General features: G+C 44.9%; 1 protein-coding gene across 1 annotated transcript in view; it reads left to right on the top strand.

The window, feature by feature from the left end:
* Positions 1 to 230: 230 nt before the first annotated feature.
* Positions 231 to 19,644, top strand: part of Mcu (mitochondrial calcium uniporter) — a 166,947-nt gene continuing 147,533 nt past the window's right edge. Inside the window, exon 1 of the mRNA XM_036168456.1 lies at positions 231 to 418. Within this exon, the coding sequence (XP_036024349.1) occupies positions 272 to 418 (147 nt within the window). The 5' untranslated portion in view covers positions 231 to 271. The remainder of the gene's footprint in view (positions 419 to 19,644) is intronic.

Below are 19,644 nucleotides of genomic sequence, written 5' to 3'. Positions count from 1 at the left end.
CGAACTTGCCATCTCTCACTGCTCCATTCCAAGAGAGGTCTGCTCGAGTGCCAAAGACCAGTTCCCTAGAATTTGCCCGTAAGGTAACTCTGCAAGTGACAGACAGCCCGAAGCCGGGGTTCTGCCGCTTTTTGATTGGGCTTCGAACAAAGCCCCGCCTCAGAGACTTCACTCCGGGCTGCGGTTGGCCGGCTGCGGCTGAGTGGCGGGTCTTGGCCACGCCCCGGCCGTCCGCTGCGCTGCCTGGGCCAGCGCCGTTTCCAGTTGAGAGATGGCGGCCGCCGCAGGTAGATCGCTCCTGCTGCTGCTCTGCTCCCGGGGCGGCGGCGGGGGCGCCGGCGGCTGCGGGGCGCTGACTGCCGGCTGCTTTCCCGGGCTGGCCGTCAGCCGCCACCGGCAGCACCAGCAGCACCGGACGGTGAGCGAGCGCGGCTCCGGGGAGGGCGGGGCGGCGTGGGGAGCCGCGGGCAGGCCGGGGCGCCCGGCGACTTCCCTCAACTCGCGGTCGCCCCGGGGTGGCGGGCCACCGAGCCGCCGTGTCCTTCAGCGCCTGCGGCGGCGGCTGGGAAGGCAGGGCGGGCGAGCGGGCGGGAGGCAGAAGAGGAGGAGGAGGAGGAGGGGCGACAGCAGGGATGTTCCCGCAGGACTAGGGACGCCAGGGCGGGGAAGGCACGGGACTTGAACCTCTCCCTGACCCGCCTCTGGGCTCGGTCCCTCCCTCCGCCGTTCCTGACAGCTTTGCTCCAGTGCTCCCGAACTGAGCCGGGTGCGAGTTCTCCCCTTCTCCCCTCCACTGGGCGGCTTGGGGCGTCCTGAGTTGCCGCGGCTGCCGGTGTGTCAGGAGGGTGGCAGTGCCATGCTGCTAGGAACTGTCCCCCGGAGAGCGCCCCAGGACCCCAGGAGGCTGCTGCTGCCTCGCCCTCTCTCGGCCCCCTAGGAACGCGCAGGAAGGGAAATCAAACTTTATCCCTCTCGGAGTCCCTGCATATGTGTGTGTGTTCCGGGAACCAGTTTCCTCGAGGTGGATGCTGCATTGCTTCAGAAGGCAAGCGCGATCCCCTCGGGGTCCTTAAAAGGTCCTGGTGATCCCGTCGGAGGGCTGGCTTTCACCGCTACACTCGTGCCCAAAGGCAGGGCAGCAGGCACAAGAGAGGCAGGCAGCATGGCAAGTTGTACACAGTGGCAGAGATTTGGTAGTTCTGTTAACCAGTTCTTGCTGGGGTTCATTGCCTGGCAAAGAAAAGGAGGAAAGGAATTGCCTCGTGTGTGTGTGTGTGTGTGTGTGTGTGTGTGTGTGTGTGTGTGTGTGTGTGTGTGTAGTGGTGGGGGGCACGGGAGCTTGGCATGGAGTTTTTCACCTAACAAGTCAGCAGGTTCTCTTCCTTTGGACTTTTCGAGGCCCATATGTGTTGGTCTCTGGCCAACTCTGAGAGAGCAAGTGTAGGTGAACTTGTATAGTGTGGTGATGGGAGACTCACTGCCCAGGAGAGAGAGAGTGGTGCCTTCGGCCCATGTATCATGACCTGTCTTGTTCTGATTCCCTCTCTCTGAAGAGGGAAGGGCTGGAGGTTTGCAGAGAGGATACCCCTAGACATAGGATAACATAAGACTGTGGCAAAGCGCTATGAAAAGAACCCAGGCTCTGCAAATGCAAGATAGTATTGCTATTATTAGCCATAGTTACGGACCTGATCATGCTTCTTGTGAGAAAATTGTACTTTTTCGTATTTGGCATACTGGCATTGCTTTGCTGAATTTTTTGGGTGAGAGCCGGGTTTTTCTATAGTTCAATTCTGATTTGCATGTTTCATAGCCTCTAGTTATGTTATCCAAAAGATATAAAGGCCATCCCAAAATCAGATGGCATTCTTTTCTTTCTGAACTATTAGAAGACTTCCCGAGTTATCTTTTTCTTGGAATGAGGCATCCTCTGGTTTTGCAGTTTGTTTTTAATACTATTTGGGTGTGGTACTCGTGTGGTGTTTGACAATTTGTGCCTCATGAATTTTCTGCCATGCAAATGCACCAGTCTGTGAGTGTCTTCCTTGTAGGGCTACTTCATGACAACGTTCTTCTGTGCTATTCTGGGGTGGGTAAAAGTGGTGTGCTGAATTTGTAACTGAAAGCACAATTATAAATGAAGTGTTATTTTTGAAGGGCAGAAGTGTTGTCATGGGAATGGTGACTTGTAAATGCACTTAGGATCCTAAGCTTTGAAAAGAGATGAACCTGATGATTTAAATATGGAGAAGCAGATTTTGAATGTTTGTCCAATTGCTCGAAAACCCATCTGATTTTCTATGATTTCTCACGTGACATTCTATTTGAACGATGTCTCTTAGGGATTTAACTCTTGATTTTTTCAAGCCTGAAATTTGAGGCCCAGAAAGGAGAGAGACTTGGCCAAGAGAACATACACAGCTGGTAAGACTCCTCCTACCAGCAACCTTTTGTGTGTTCTTTTTATCGTATAATAGACCACAGTTGCCTTTACATATCTCTCCTTTTGCTTATCAAATTAATTAATGGTCTGCCCGGACATTCTGTGTATTTCAAAGCCACAGGAGTAGGAACTTTTAAGTGGATATGATTTTGAGGCACATAGAGTAGGTGAATGTGGAACAAACAACTTGTCCCAACAATAGGTGTCCTTACAATGGTCCTACCCCGTGAGACACTGGGGTTGAGTGGAGGCATCCCGTGTATGCAGCAGATGGCAGTCTGCATCGAACCTGATCACAAGCCCAATGTGTGTCACTTTTATTCAGCAGTAGTAGGGACAGAAAATCAGAGCCAAGGGTCATAGCTAATAATAACTTTTTTTTTCTTCCAGCTTGGCTCATCTGTTTTGTTTGTTTGTTTGTTTGAAACAGGGTCTCACTATGTAGCTGAGACCAAATGACCTCTCCTTTTTCTGTTTCCTCTCTCCCTGATATTGGGATTATAGGCATGTGCCACCATGCTCAGCCAAGCCAAGAGTCATTGTTTTAAAATGAGTCTAAAACAAATAGAACTTTAATAAAATGGTAACTATGTTTGCACAGTTATAAACATAACTGTTCACCACCCCCCATTAAAATATATTTCACCCTCCTCCCCAAGACACAGTGTTTGAAATCAAGTCTTACTTTGTTTCCCAGGCAGTCCTTTAACTCCTAGCCTTAAGAGATCCTCCTACTTCAGTTTCCTACCTAGCTGAGGCTACCCATTGTGTACCCATGCAATCTGACTGTAGAACATCTTTCAATGGGATAAACAGGAGCACATACATTTGCACCATGTAGTGTGATTTTTTTTTCCTTGTGTAAAGAGCCTGCTATTGTTGCCCAACTCAGGAGCACCTACAGCGAATATAAACTGTTGGTTGCATACCTTCTTCCTGTGTGACTAGCGAAGGTGGCTGCTATTTCCAAAGACGCTCTTTTGAGGGGAACTGCCTTTCGCTGTGAGCTGTGCAGTTCCTTTGCTAAGTCAAACTGCTTCATCTCTGACTGTAACAGCCTGAGTGCCGGCAGTTCCTGGTGGTCAGCATGTGTGCCAAGTTACAAAATCGTAAGCAGGCGTTACACTGTTACAATTTGTGGGCCCCCTTCTCCACACTACAGTTTCTTAGCAGTAATACTGTTGCAGTTTACCTAAGGCTACTTTGCTTGCTACATAGTCCCCCTTCCTGGGCAGGGGTGGGGTAGGGGGTGGGGTAGGTAGGTGGGTGGGTGGGTGGGTGGGTTGGGCAGTATGTAGCCCAGGCTGGCCTCAAGCTACCCAATGCAGTCAGTCCAAGCTGGTCTTGAACTTCCAGTGATCTGCCTTCATGGGATTATAGGCCTGTATGAGAATGCTAGGCTTAAACCCTACTTCTCTGAGTTTCTCCTGGTCGGAGTCTGTCTTTCCTTTGCTGGATCCATGCACAAAACTCTATTATAATTAAGCCAACTCCAGCGCTGTCCCCAAATGTCCCATCCATACCTACCATTAAACAGGTCTTGTGGCTGAATTTCAGCTGTAACTATCCCGTGCATTCCTCTTATGTCTACGGTTCATCTCAGGCTGGAGACTGACATTCCAGTCCTTTCAAGTCCCTCACTTCATAAATCTAATGAAACAGAGGGGTGACTTGTGAGGTTATATTTGTGACAAATGAGAAATTAGAGATTGAGATCATGGATATGGGTTCAAGAAATCTTAGTTTAAGGCTGGGTGGTGGTGGCGGCACATGCCTTTAATCCCAGCACTTGGGAGGTAGAGGCAGGAGGATCTCTGAGTTTGAGGCCAGCCTGGGCTACAGAGTGAGATCCAGGACAGCCAGAGCTGCACAGAGAAACCAAAAAGGCTTAGTTTATATATTTACTTTGGTGATCCCGGTCTCTTATTTTTTTCCATCCTCTAATCTGAATCCTGATAGAATTTACTGTTATCAACACACAGATTGACAGTGCACTCTGCACGTTTTACTGGCGGACTTGCTATCTCGCCAGGGAGATAAGGCCGGGATGTGTATCTTACTGTTCCTCCCCTTTCACTTTTGAGCCTGTTGTCAAGGAAGCCAAATCTGAAAAATTGCTGTAAGCTTGGTGAGGCCAGCGACGCTTTGATTGTATGTTACATTTTTTTGTGATGGATTGGTGGCAAGAGTCGGCACTACCAAGTTAGCGCTATTTGTGGTCATTAGCTTTCTATTCCTAATCAGTTAAAGTACGATAATTACCTGGATTCTTAGGAATACCTACTGCAGTCAGATTCCAAATGTGTTGTTTTTTTATTCTACTGTAGTATTAGAAGTATTGAGGGTCCTGAATAAATTGGTTTAGAATACACTTGTTTTGTTTTCAAGGAGGTAGACATCCTTTTATTCATCTTTAAAATCTTACTTATTTTGAATCCCATAAAGTATTATGAGTGAATGAACTTGGATTTATTCAACAGATTCTGATTATTTGATTTTTTAAAAAGATTTATTTATTATGTACACAGCATGTATGACCAGAAGAGGGCACCAGATCTCATTACAGATGGCTGTGAGCCACCATGTGGTTGCTGGGAATTGAACTCAGGACCTCTGGAAGAGCAGTCAGTGCTCTTAACCTCTGAGCCATCTCTCCAGCCCCCTTATTTGATTTTTTTTTAAGGCTCTGGGGACTTTATTATATGTTCTATGAAACTCTTCATAGGAGGAAAAAAAAAAGTCTAAATAAGTAGATAATGCAGCATCAAAGATGATGTAGTCAAAGACAATCCATTGATAACCAAACCGTTTTTCGTCTTTTTGGGGCTGCACCTGCCTCCTGTTAGGTCTTCTGCAATGTGATGTCATCATGTGAATAACCACTGGGATTAAGGTCAAGATTATATTTTAATATTTCAGGATATCTGCTCAGTATTTGAACCTTTTTTCTTAATTGGACTGATTAAACTAGGGCTCATGGATATATTAGAATTACGCATTATTAGAAAAATTATAACTATTGTATACAAATAATTCTAGAATAGAACTCTGAAGCCCTTAGAGCAGTGGTTCTCAACCTGTGGGTCACGACCCCATCTGTGTGTGTGTGTGAGGGGGCAGAGTCAAATGACCCTTTCACAGGAAACACCTAAGACCATTGGAAAATACAGATATTTATATTACAATTCCCAACAGTAGCAAAATTGCAGTTCTGAAGTAGCAACAAAAATAATTTTATGGTGGGGAGGGGGGCCACCACATCATGAACAACTGTTTTAAAGGATCACAGCATTAGGAAGGTTGAGAACCCCTGCCTTAGAGGAAGCAGGTGTGTGTGAGAGAGAATATGGTTTTTTTTTTGTTGTTGTTGTTGTTGTTGTTTTTCATAGTATCTGTGAATGCAGTGGTGAGAAAACCTGAACATTTCTTCATTCTCCAGTCTAGGTGTTTTCCTACTAAATTACATGGTTATGTATTTTGCTTTAAACTATTAGCACTGGTTTTAAAAGGTGAATGGGGAAAAAAGGTAATTGAGGTAGAATTCTTAGGATAAGTACATAACTTGTGACTCAGTCTTGAACAAGCGCTGTCTGATGTAGATCAAGCTTGACAACAAACGCTTAAAATCCACCTGCCAGGGCTGCGGAGATGCTCCGTGATTAAGAATGCTTACTGCTCTGGCAGAGGACCAGAGTTCGGCTCCCGGCACCCACATCAGGGAGCCGACAACCTCCTGTACCTCCGGCTCAGGGCTGTCTGATGCCTCTGGCTGTCTGTGTGAGCATCTGCACTCAAATGCATGGATCCATAGACAGAGTGAAGTTCCAGGACAGGCTCCAAAGCTACACAGAGAAGCCCTGTCTCGAAAAACCAACAAAAATCCAATAAAAATAAATCTTTAAAAAGTTATCTTCTGCAGTTTGAAAACAAAGTAGGGAATAAACCATCTATTTCTATGCGCTTTGTTAAATGCTTGCAGTGAGACGGCTGTGTAAAAATGAAGGTTGATGTCAAGCAAATTAATTTTAATAAGTTTAGTGAGCTATTGGCCCATAAACAGTATACAGCCTTGAATCTTTTATAGCCATAGAAGCATAACTTGGTAAATTCCATCACCAGCTGGATCTAACAACTTGCTAAAGCGAGCCTTGCCCTAATGCAGTTCTGCAGGAACCAGATAACAGGACATCTCAATGTCTCTTACAAATAATGACTTTTTCTAAAGGTTGTTTTTGGTGACAGTAAAAGTATTAGTACATAAGGACGTGTGGTAACCTTCTTTGCACCATTCCTAACGTTTTCTGTTTTTGCATGTTTTCTGCTATGTATCGTCCATTTGGTTGTTTGAGGAATGAATACATATGACAACCTCCAGGGAGGTGCAGGGGCGGACAGACAGACAGCAGCTCACAGTCCTATTTTAATGGGTAACGAAATTCTTGAGTTATCATGCCTCCTAAGACAGGGCTGTGTCGTGCTTCTTGTCTATTGTGAGTGATGTTACTGGGCGTTTCGATATTAATGTCTGCTTTAAACTTTGATGCAGAGGAGATTAAAGTGACTGATAAATTGTCAAATAGCAATAGAGCCAATGAGTTAGCTTGTACTAGCCGACCTCTGCAGTGTAGACAGATCTGAGATCTTGGGGCATCCGTAGCGTCCTTGAATCCCCACCATTTACCCCGTGAGAGGCATTATTCCCCTGGTTTTGTAGATTTGGACACTGAGGATGGGCTTACTTGTTTTTAAGGACTGTTTTAAGGCACAGGAACTATTTCAGTGCTAGCAGTGGACTGGAGAAAGACTTGGCTTTGAGCTGACGCTAATTCTGCCTTCTCCTTGTCTCCAGCTGCTCTCACCTCTTCCTTAAGTGTTTGCTGCCGTTTCCCTCCTAAGAGACCTCAAGGTCCTTCCTACTGTCTTCAGTCCTCAAGTCTTTCCCCATGTTCCCTTCAGGCGCTAGCTGACTGACTGGGGGTCTGAGTCAGGTGTTTGCCTGCTAGGGATCTCCAGATTTAATCTGGAATGCTGAATAGTCCCGGTCCATGTGGTAAGTGTTGAGTATTGCTTCCGTACTGGATAGTTCTGTAACGTTTCTAGCGGACTCTGTGACACAATGCTCCACCGACAAAGGTTAAATTACCCAGAATCACTTGGAAATGATGTATAGAATTCCCTTGTGAGCCACTGTGCTGAGGAAGACCGCCATCTTTGGTGGGTCCACCAAGAGTGCGTAGTCTCACCAGGGAACCAAGTACAAGGAGTGTGACGGGTTGTGTTGCTTTTCAAATGTAGTCAGTCTTTCCTTCTTTCCTTTCCTGTTATTTTTTCTTTCGAGACAGAGTCTCTCTGTGTCGCCCTGGCTGTCCTGGAACTCACCATTTAGACCAGGCTGGCTTTGAACTCACAGAGATCGGCCTGCGTCTGTCTCCGGGGTGGGTGCTGGGATTAAAGACGGGGGCACAATGCCTGGCGCTCTTTGCTTATGGAAGTTGAGTGGGAGCACGGCGAGCTACCGGTTGGAACTGGGAAGGCTTCGCTGAGGTGGCCTCACAGGAGCTAAAACGTGAAGCAATGCATGTGGGACCGGAAAGCGTGGTTGGTGTTTCAGGAGCATGGAGATGTGATGTGGCAGTATGGCAGTACGAGGGAGTTTGTTACAATCATGATATGGATAAGATCAGTTATGGAGGGCAATAGTGGTGATACCAATAATAATATTTGTGAGTTTCACCAAGTGCTTTATAGTAGTGATCTCCCTCAATTTTTGAGTTACCCCAAGACATAAGTATGGTTACTTTTCTCACTTTACAGATAGCGATATTGAGTTACCTCTTACTGGTTACGTGACTTGTCCAGGATCACAGTTGACAACACTTGTCTAGGACCACACACTAGCAACACATAGCTGGCGCATCATCTCAGAGAGCAGGGCGGCAGCCTCTGTCCCTTAACCACCTCGCTATGGGGGAGAGATCAGGCTAAGATAGTGAAATGACTTGCAAAGAAGCTGAAAGTTTATCCTCTACAGCAGCGGCCATTTGTGGACGCAACACCATCGTGGAACTGTGTGTTGTATAACGAATAACCCATTGTGTGTATATGTGTACGCCGGCGTCCAGGTTAAACTGAAGAAAAATACTTAGGAAACAGTAATTTAGCTTTGTCTGAGGTACACATAGTTTCTTTTCTGATTAAGAAGTACTCCTAGGGACTCCTTCAAGTTGATTTTGCCACCGAAAGAAGCCACAGTTTGAAAAACAAACAAAACCCCAAAGCAAACCATTGCTTGGTGCTGAAGAGATAAAGTAGGACATCACTTGATCAAGTTCATGCTTTTACGTGGATCATGCTGGTCAGTGTAAGGGCAGATAGAGAGGATGAGACCTCAGAGGTAGAGGGCAGTGGGGGGCCAACCAGTTCAGTGGATCGGGAAGAGATGGCTGGACTAGGACATTAGCTAGAGATAGTGTACACAGGACAGAGAGGTAAGTAGGGAGCAGAGCGCTTTCATAAGTAAAATTGATAGCTACGTCCGTTTGCCAAGCTCCAAGCCAGCACCGGCTTGAGGCAGTTTAATTCAAGGCCTGACTGTATTCCTCAGGCACAAAAATTATTTCTTGATCTTTGAGATTTCCCCTTTTATATGCTTATTAAATATGCTTCTTTGTGTGCTGCTAATTTTGTATTAAAATGTGTTGTGCTTTTAGTATTTCAAGCTACCTTTACATTTGTATATCAAATCAGATGCCTACCTTCCCGTGTGCCTGCCTCCCCTCCCTTCGCCATAGAATGAGGAGATTTTCTCAGCAGTATTGAGAAGGCACACACAGCATGAGGAGCACTCTGCAAAGCCCTGAACAAAGGCTGCGTACTCTGTGTTTTACTCTCCCCAAAGCTCTGCTGGCAGCCCTTTGTATTAATGCTCATCAGAGGAGGACTTTTGAGTCATTTTCTCTGACTTAGTTCTTTCTAGCTTTCCTTTTGTTGTTACATATATGTTGATACAGCGCTCTTAAGGTTTTTAATGGCCTTAAGTTTTGATTCCCTTAAGGGTCTATTGAACGTTGTGTGATAGCAGTCTCAGCATTTTATCTTCTCCTTTAATTTTTTTTTCTTGAATGGCAAATAAAAATCATACCTATACCTGTTGAAGGGGAACTGTTATGGGATGTTTTGGTTTGTGTACACAACATGTGATGTTCAAATAAGTAAACATACCTGTCTCCTTAAACATTTGTGTACACATTGGGAGACCATTCAGATTCTGCACATGGCTGTCTAGTGTCTCTGTGCAATAGAATGCCATTTCTCCTTAAGTAGGCATTCCTAAGCATGAGTGTTTTTCTTAGTAAAATTTTACCCATCTTCCTTTCTACGTTAGAAATGTAAATACAGGGGATTCCTGGTTCTTCCACTGCCCTCATTGGTCATGGAACTAAAATGAAACAAATAATCTGGAGTTGTTTATTTAGAGAACATAGACTCTCTGGTCTTCTGCGAATGTGAGCATCGATTTCCTTGGTAACTGTGAGGGTCTTGCAGAGACATTGCAGCATCTCTTCAGAAGAGGCTGTGCTGTGATGCCGCCGCTGGGACTTGAAATCTTCAGAGAAAGGATGGCTGTACCATCAGGCTATTGTTAGTTTGCTGAGATACTTAAATGAAGAGGTGATAAAAATGTGTGTATATATGTGTGTTTTCCACTAAAATTAAAGTAATTGAAGGTGCCATGTGGTATAATAGTCCGAAGTGTGAATTCTCTTTTCCATGAACTTGCGTCTGATCTTGGACAAGACATTTAACCTCTTTGGTCTTTTTTGGTCAGTTAAGTAAGACTACTCAATCAAGTGAACCTTAAGAGCTTCTTTGCTTATTATTTGTGTGTATTTGTGTGTGTGTGTGTGTGTGTGTGTGTATTTGTCTGGGTGTGTGTGTGAGAGAGAGATGGACATGCATGCTGGGATTAAGTTATAACTGTATCTAGTTGCATATTTTTTAAAGATTTTATTATTTTTATATATGTGTATGTCTATGTGAGTGTATGCCACCTGTGTATGGGTGCCCATGGAGGCCAGAAGACAGCGTCAGACCCCCTGGAGCTGGAATTACAGGTGGTTGTGAGCCTTCCGAAGCGGGTGCCGGGACCCCACTGGTCCTCTGCAAGATCAGTATGCACCACTCCCTCCTAAGCTCTTGCTGAGCCATCTCTCTTGCCTCATATTTTATTTTTATAACTCTTACAAGTAACCTTTGTTTCACTGTGTGACTTCATTAAAGTTGAACATCCAGGTTTCATTCTAATAATGAAGTCAGGAGCTTGAAGTAAGACAAACAGCCCTCTAGTTCCTCATCAGGACGGTTCCACAATTTCATCTGTTATCTTGGTCAACAATTTACCTGTAGTCATCCCCCTTAGAGAGTCATTTATGACTGTAGATGTAGTTTCATCTTTCTCCTTTGTGGTTGCCATTGGCGGCCTCCTCCTCCTCCTCCTCCTCCTCATCCTCATCCTCATCCTCATCCTCCTCCTTTTTGATCCAAACTGTTGAGAGAATAGCAGAAGAGGTACAGATGTGTTGGGGAGCCAAGGGTTGGAACATTGGGAGAAGGCATAAGCAGTCAAAGTTGGAGTGCAGTGATAGGATTGTACTAGTAAATTAATTCTAAATTGTGACATGCTATCCTGAAACAAAATGTTTCTATTTTTCTTTGTAGTTACATTAGTGGAAAGTGTAGCGGGAAGACCTTGGGAAGTGTCATGATAGTCATGTAGTGATAGCAATCATAGCATTGGTGGGCAACTAGATTCCCATGGCGTCTTCCAGTTCCATGAACAGAGCCAGAGTACAGTGTCGAGAGCCTAGATAGTCGATCACCTTTGGATGAGTGAGTCAGTGAGTTGAACAATCCCAGAGACTACTGTCTAAATCCTTTAGCTCCAGGGGAAGTGCGGCTATAGATCATCTTGTTCTCTGCCAGGACATTCCAGTGATTGAGTGACCTCTGATTCAACAGCGAATAATCTAAAGGAGTTTGCATGATGCTGAATCAGGCAGGGCTGTATAAAGGCTGTGCAGCAGTCACAGCAAGAAGAGGGTCTGGAACTCCTAGGTTAAGAGCAATTTTAAAAATTGGTGCAACCGGGCAGCCGTGATGAATACCTCTAATCCCAACACTCCAGAGGCAGAGGCAGGCAGATCTCGGTGAGTTTGAGGCCAGCCTGGTCTACATATCGATTTCCAAGACAGCCAGGGCTACACAGAGAAACACTATCTTGAAACAAACAAACAGTTGGTAAGTAGGGTGTGATAGAGTATTTGCTTAGCATGTGTGAGACCTTTGAGCTCTCTCCCCAGGATGACATAAAAAAGGAGAGAGAGAGTAGCACAGAAGTCGCTGCCTGGCCTGTGTTGGTGGAAGCTGGGCAGTGCTAGGTTCTGCAGAAGACAGGAGGGAAGTATTTGAAGAGTCACCGCCGGCTCCATGTTCCTTCGCTACGTACATTCCAAAGGTGGCAGAGTTTTGCAGGTGTTTGTTTGGGAGTTAACCTTCGGAATCTCCATTCTGCCCCCACCATTGGCACATCTTTGCACTGCCAGGACCCTGCTAGCTGCCATGGAGCAGGATGTGGCGAGTGGCCAACTGTGATACCCCCCCCCCCTTTTTTTTATTTTAAAACAGAATCCCAATAGCAGGATACTTTAAAGAGGTATATTTACAGATAGGCTGAATATAGTGGGAACAGTAGAAACCTAATGAGGACATTAAAGCTACAAAGGATTTTCACTTTCTTCCTCCTCCTCCTCCTCCTCCTCCTCCTCCTCCTCCTCCTCTTCTTCTTCACAGAAAAAAACCAATAGATCATGGTGGCCTGTTTTGGTCGGTCATTTTTCTCCTGCTCCTCTTTCATTGATATATAAGTGCTGGTGATGGAAGGGAACTTTTTTTTTTAAGGTTTATTTATTATGTATACAGTATCCTGCCTGTATGTGTCCCTGCAGGCCAGAAGAGGGCGCCAGATCTAATTGCAGGTGGTTGTGAGCCACCATGTGGTTGCTGGGAATCAAACTCAGGACCTCTGGAAGAGCAGTTGGTGCTCTTAACCGCTGAGCCATCTCTCCAGCCCAAGGAAGGAAACTTTTATGTACAGAGAATTTTCTGGTCAGAAGTGACTGCTTTAAAAAAAAAAAAAAATCCAAGGGTGTATATTCACATGCCTAATGTTTTCATTTTATCTTTAAATCCCAAAGACAGTAAAATCTTAAGTTTTCAGGTCTGTACTCTGATCTAAGTCTTAAAACAAGATGTTTTCTAAGTGCAGCTGAGGTGGTAAGGTGGAATGTCAGTGTAACACATTACAGAATTTTGGAATATTGATTTATTTAATGCAGAGCTGAACAGTGCTTTCTTTAATTTTAATATCTTATTCTGCATTGGTCTTTGATGCAGAATGAATTATAATTCTCAGCATGGCCAAATACCACAAAGTTGGGTGAGCTTGAAATATGTAATGGCTTTCTCTTTAATGATGGCTAGAGCTTGTAGTAGCAAAGGAGGAGAATGAAAGGGAACTATAATCGTTTTTTCTTTTCTTTGTTTTTTTCTTTTTCTTTTTGCCTAAGATGAGTATTTTGGTAAGATTAGATGCAGTGATGGGCTGAAGCCCTGAGTTATAGGTCAAAAGGTCACATCGCAGCCAGCAGCAGAAAATCACAGGAGAAAGAAGGAAGAAAGACAGGCTAGCTCACCAAAGAGCTCACTTGAAAAGGCCTGTCACGAGAAGGAATTTTCTAGGGGTACCCATCAAAAGGGGATTCCATCATGCTCAGTCAATCCCCTAAGAACCCCCCCCCCCTCAGTCCTGTTTCCTGTTTCTGTCCTAGAAGGAACATTCTCTGGATGGTGTTTTCCATCCATGGTTAACCTTTTGCTGTATATGTGCACGTCCTGAAACTTCGCATAGTCTTGCAAATGTGCTTTAAAACTATTTAGAAATAATTACATAAAACCATATTTAGGAGGTTTTATGCTGTGTATCTTTCTCCAGCTTATTCTCTTTGCATAACACTTTAAAAACGTTTAGCTGAGGGTCAGCAGGATGATTCAATGGGTAAGGGCGCCAGTCACCAATCCTGATCACGTGAGTTCAATCCACAGGACCCACTTGGAGGAGGGAGAGAACCAGTCCCTTAAGGTTGTCCGCTGACCTCTACCTGCACAGCCCCCTCCCCCCCCAAATATACAAAATAAAAATATGTTTAGTTAATGCGCTGTCTGGTTCACTCATTTTAATTATTTATTTTATGTGTGTGAGTATTTTGTCTTCATGTCTGTGTGCCATGTGCATGTCTTGGGACCCTTGGAGGCTCAAAGAAAGCATCTGGTCTCCTGGAACAGATGGTTGTGAGCCAAGATGTAGTGCTGGGAATCAAACCCCGCTCCTCCGGAAGATCACCTAGTGTTGCTAACTGCTGAGCCATCTCTTCGGCCCCCAGTTCATTCGGTTTTTTTAAGTGCCCTGTAGCATTTCTGTCACTGATCCACATAGATGATCATTTCCCCGTTAACCGGACTATCTCTTTCATTGACAGCTGTGAGGGACAGGAATCTCTGACACCATTTTGAAAGTCAGACTGGGAATGCTGTTTTGCTGCTGGAGCAAAGCTGATCTCCTTTTTTGGTGTGCGGTGTCCTCATTTCTCATATTCTGGGGAAAGCCCTCTGCGCTTCCCCCAGAGGAGGTGGGAGGAGTTGTCTCATCACACAGACGAACACGTCTTGTACAAAGTGCAGAGAAGCATCTGCTGTGGCAGCGAGCTCACGAGGGACTGGGCTGCTGTGGGAGAGCCTGCTTTCCTCCAGTGGAGTCTGCAGGTTCTTCCAGGGCAGAGAGGCTGTGGCTAGAAACCTGTTGGCATCAACTTGTTGTTCCTCTGTGTTTGGGATGACCTGTAGTGGGTAGACAATGCTTTATTTTGTAAAAGGATATAATGTCTTTTATGGTAAAAAAGACTTATTAAATTGTGACATGGCTTTATGGAGGAAGATGAAGACATACACATTCTCAAAAGGACAAGAGGGAGTCTCTTTTGAGATTGGCGATGTGAAATTAATATTTGTTTTCATAATCCACCTTAGGCACTAGTCCGTGTAGATTCTTTACAGTTTTTGTCTTAAGGAACAATCTCGGATACTTTCTTACCCTTTTAGTTTCATGCTTTTGTCTTCCATTTGCAAAATCCTGGCTCACAGTTTGAGCGTTTTTACAGAGTCCACAGTGTGGAGCTTCCTTCAGGCTGCCCCTCCAGATGATTTTCTGTGCAGGGCATTCACCAGAAATGCTGAGGCAGCAGGGAAACACTAATCAATGGGACGCTTTCCAGGGATGGTCGCTAAGGCAAACACAGCCAAAAATCAAGAAGAAATTGTTACTTAGGCACTCAAGATGTAGTCTGGCCAGATCTGCTATTAACAGTGAGTAGCCAATTGTAATTAAACGAATTGAGACCTGGGCAATTTGAACCACCAGATTGTCTGTTAAAAAGAGTGAGCAGTTTTAATGCATCTTAGAATTAAGGGTCGTGAAGGGTGGAAATGGTATAAATTCAGCACTCATGTGAAATCCTCACTAAATAAATACATACATTTCAAAAGCAACAGAAGGGTCATGCAAGAATAGTTGTTTGACACAAACTTAATTTAGAATGAAAAAATTGTATTTGCCTTCTGAAGAATATGCCAGTTCCAGAGGCTCAGGGATGCCTGAGCTCAGCAGCCTGTGTGTTTCTTCCATGATCTGAGAACGGGTACTGAATGGACTGCTGGTCAAGGAAGAGATCTGTCTGTCTATCTGTCTGTCTAGTTTTTCTTTTCAGGAATGATTAGTTGGAAGGAGGAGAATGACTGGCGGAAGGATTGTTTTGTGTTCTACTGTCACTGCTTTGCTGATAAACACACGTTAAAGAACCCAGGTATAGCCCAAGTGTGGGGAGAGGAATTCCTGATAAGTAAAGAGTCCTGCCAGTACTGCTCTTGGTTTTCGGGAATCTCCAGTCACCCACCCCTGCTCCAGAGAGTTTTGTGGCTAGGCCAATGACCTGCATCTGTTTTTCCAAATTTACTTATTCACCTTATGTGTGTGGGTGTTTTGTCTGTATGTGTGTCTATGCATCACACGCATGCCTGGTGCCCTGCAGAGGCCAGAAGAGTGTACCAGATCCCCTGGGACTGAAGTTCCAGATAAGCCACCATGCGAATGCTGAGAATTGAACCCAGGTCTTCCGGAAAAGCGACCCATGCTCTTAACCGCTGAGCCATCGCTCCAGCCCTGTGTTTTCAAGTATACCAGCATTTTTGAGTTTTATGAGTAAACCTGGCTTCTCTGAGGTATTTGTTGTTAGAATCCACTTTCATTAGAAACACACATTTCTTCACAGAGTTCTCTGTTTTATCCTTATATTCCGAAGCACAGAATAGAGTGAAAAGGAGTCTCCATCCTTGCAAGGGTTTCTGAAAGTATTAGTTTGGGAATCATTGCCACAGATTCCTGACTCTTCCAGCTGTGTGAGTTTTCCATGTGGTAATAGAGGAATTACTACTTTATTTCTCTGAAAGGTTTTTCCTAATCCATCTGGACTTACTCCAGGAGTACTCTCAGGAGGTCTTTGTGGACTCTTGGCATTATAGGCTGAAGTAGCCATGCTAGCCGGTCCAGGGCCTTCACGGTTGACATTGACCTTACTTTTCTCTGTTCTCTAGGTCTTTCATGGCCATCCCTTCAGTGGCTGGCAAGACCTCACGCTCCATGTTCCATGCCAGTGACATCTTAGCCGCTGGAGTGTGGAACTGGCCTCTGGGAGCTAAGTAAGAGCCTGTTTCACTATTTGCCATGGTTTTTGCGTACTTGGCAAAGCCACGTAGAGAAACTTCCTCCGATGAGTTTTTAAAAAGGCACTTGCTTGATCTCGGTGGGCCAGCTCCGCTCCAGCCCGCTACCAAACACCTGCCCGCTAACACGGGGCTGAGCTTAGTGAGGCGATCATTCCGGTTTTGCTAGGATAGACACTAAAGGAAGATGGAACTGAACTTGGCCCCCACATTCACTCTAGTGAGCAGCTCTTGTCTCATCCCCAAATAAATAAGAATGGTCAGGTCAAATAGTAATTACTCTAGCTATCTGCAAACGTAGTGGTTTATGGATGACCAAGAGTCTGCAGGTCTAAAGCAGCTGGGTTGCATAAAAACCCAATAGGTCTTCCAGGAAAGCCAGTGACCTTGGCATTTATCCTAATTACTTCACGTGTAGAAGGAATAACGGTTGACATTAATCAGGCCTGGGTTTCTGTGTTTATCGCTAAAGTTGCTAAAAACCTGGCATTTTGCTTTTGCAGGTCATCGTGTAAATTTTGCCTCTATAAATTAACACATCCCGTTCTGTCATAACAACCATGTAAGGGAGAGTGTTTTCCTGCTCTGTCTTTAGGTATTGGTGATGTGACCAGTTCACGCAGGGGAAACTTGAACATTCACAGGTATGTGAAGATCCTGATTCATAAGCATTTTCTCCCTGCAAACAAAACAGTTTGTTTTAGTGAGAACTTGTGATGTAATTTTACAAAAATCTGTCTGTCCAGTTGCTTTTCCTGCCCCACTGTGACTCTAGGAAGGAGACTGGCAAACTATAGCCTGTACTGCTGCTTGTTTTTATAAATAAAGTTTTATCTAAACACAGATCCATTCATTTCTGTCTGTATCTCCCTCTGTATAACAACAGAGTTCTTGTTGAGTTGTTACCACAGAGACTATATGAGGCCATAAAGCTTAACATATTTATTATTTGGCTTTTTAATAAGAAGCTTGTCAACTCCAGCTGTAGGAGAACCAAACTTTAAATACATAAAGTTGCTAGACCCACAACTGATTTCAGAGCTTCTAAGGGGCAAACCAAGAAAGCCTAGCCGTCTATTATGTCAAAGTCCTGCTGACCAGCAAGAGAGTATTCGCAGTACATGGAGTGGTGTGATGACTTTATCTTTGGAGGGAGATCTTCTGAGACAGGGTCTCCCGTAGCTCAGGCTGGCCTTGAACACTATGTAGCTGAGGATGACTTTGAACTTTTGATCCTCCTGCCTTTACATCCTGAGACATCACACCTGGGTTATGTAGTATTAGGGATGGCACCCACAGCTTTGTGCATGCCAGGCAAGTGCTCCTCCACCTGAGCTCATGTAGTAGTGTGGTTTCTAATACAAAGATAAGGAAACGAAAAACTACCACGGAAATCCAACTTTATCTTTTCATTGTCCAGATGTTTAGAAACTCATGTAGCGTCTTGGTCGGACCGCCACTGCTCTAAGTTGCAACATTGATGCTCTATTGTAGCACACTGAATAAGTTACTTTACTTCTTAGTAACAGTGGCACTTGACTAGTTTGTTCCTAACTTTTAGCAACACCAACTCTGAAGAACCCCGACACTTGAGTTACTTCTGTTAAGTATCCTCTGCTACAGTCGCTCCTGAAACTCCCATAAAGTAAATGCCGTCCCAAGACCAGGTGGGTCAGCTCTCCGACTTCAGTATGCTCCTCCTGCTGAGAGTACCTTTGAAGTTACACCCTCCTCTGCTCTACCCACCGAAGGGAGTCAGCACCTTTTCTGAATCATTAGTCTAACTCACATTTACTACAAAGGCTTTGAAGATTTTCTTCCCCAAACGTTCTCCAGCCACTTACCTAAGTTGAATACATGCAGACCCTATGGTGTGTCAGTTCCGCTCTTGGATTTACGCATAATAGAATTGTGTGCACATAGTCACCAAAGCAAATGGACAGAAATGTTCATGCCAAAGGATAAACCACACAGGAATTTTCCAAGTGGTTATCAATAGTAGCATAGATAAGTTGTGACATAAATGCCCAAGAAAACATTAGTGCTTTGAATAAACTGAAGCTATGTGTAAAAAGAAAGAAAGAAAAGGCATCTTACACATATACTGTTGAGTGAAGGGAACTGCTCACCAATATTATACAGTTTTATTTGCATTAGTTTCAAAAGTAGGTCAACTAATGTGTGTGTCAAAACACAGGAGGTCGATTACCCTGGGGGGGTTGGAGCAGCATTTCTATGACCGTGAAGGAGCTCCTGGGATGCTAGCAGTGTTCTGTGCGTCCTGTAGGTACTGGCTCCACAGGTGTGTCACCCTGTAAAGGACAATGAAGGGTATAGACTTTCCACGTGTGTGACGTTCTTCCAAGGAAAAGTGAACACTGTTTAAAAAGCATTAACCATTCCAACAGTACCTCCAAATTCACTGCAGATACTTGAGGGACATGTGGAGCGCAAACCGAATGACTTGCCCTTACAGCTTAGAATAAATGGGGCTGTGGTGGGTGCATCTGTATGGCTGGAGTCCATGCAATCTTATTTCCTCTTTGTATCAGAAGACAAAGCCTTTGTTTTCTCTCTTAACTCTTCCCAGGTTTGGGGGGCCCTCGGAGGAGAGCATCTTTTCGTCTTGATCTGTGTTAAGTCAGGTCACCAAGTCACAGTGCTCCTCAGCTCTTTAACACTAAAGGCTGCTAAGCCAAGTTGTCACTTGGGTCCATTAGTACATTTGTGTGGTGGTGAGCTCCCCTTCCCACTGACTGCCCTAGTTAGATGGCGAACGAGCGTGAGTCCTGCCTCTCAGCATACACACCTGTTCCTTTGACTTCACCACCTCCCTCCACACCTAACCAGAACGCCGAGCCCTCTCCACAAACGGAGCTGCTTTGTGACTTTTCTTATTGCTTCCACTGGCTTTCCAAGTTATTTGAGTTGAAATTAATCTTGGCCTTCACTTTTCCTAATAATCCTTTTAAACTGTGGTGAAATAGGGGCTGGGAGGATGGCTCAGCACCGGCTGCTCTTGCAGAGGACCCCAGTTCAGTTCCCAGCGCCTACATGGTAGCTTACAACTGTCCGTAACTCTATTCCAGGGGATCTGGTGCCCTCTGCTGACTGCTGTCGGCACCAGCCATGCAGATGGTGCACACACATAGATGCAGGCCAAAGCTCTCATCCACCTGAGTAAATTTAAAAAGAAGAAATGGTGGGAAGATACGTATAACATGGAGTTAGCATTTGCACTTCTTTTAAAAGTGTCTAGGTCCTAGATGGACTTTGCTTTCTCCACCTCGACCTTGCCTCTTGCGCTTCCT

Source organism: Onychomys torridus, chromosome 18, assembly GCF_903995425.1.
Source record: "Onychomys torridus chromosome 18, mOncTor1.1, whole genome shotgun sequence".
Taxonomy (NCBI): domain Eukaryota; kingdom Metazoa; phylum Chordata; class Mammalia; order Rodentia; family Cricetidae; genus Onychomys; species Onychomys torridus.
The sequence above is the reverse complement of the archived record's forward strand: the minus strand, read 5'-3'. Positions and strand labels throughout refer to the sequence as shown.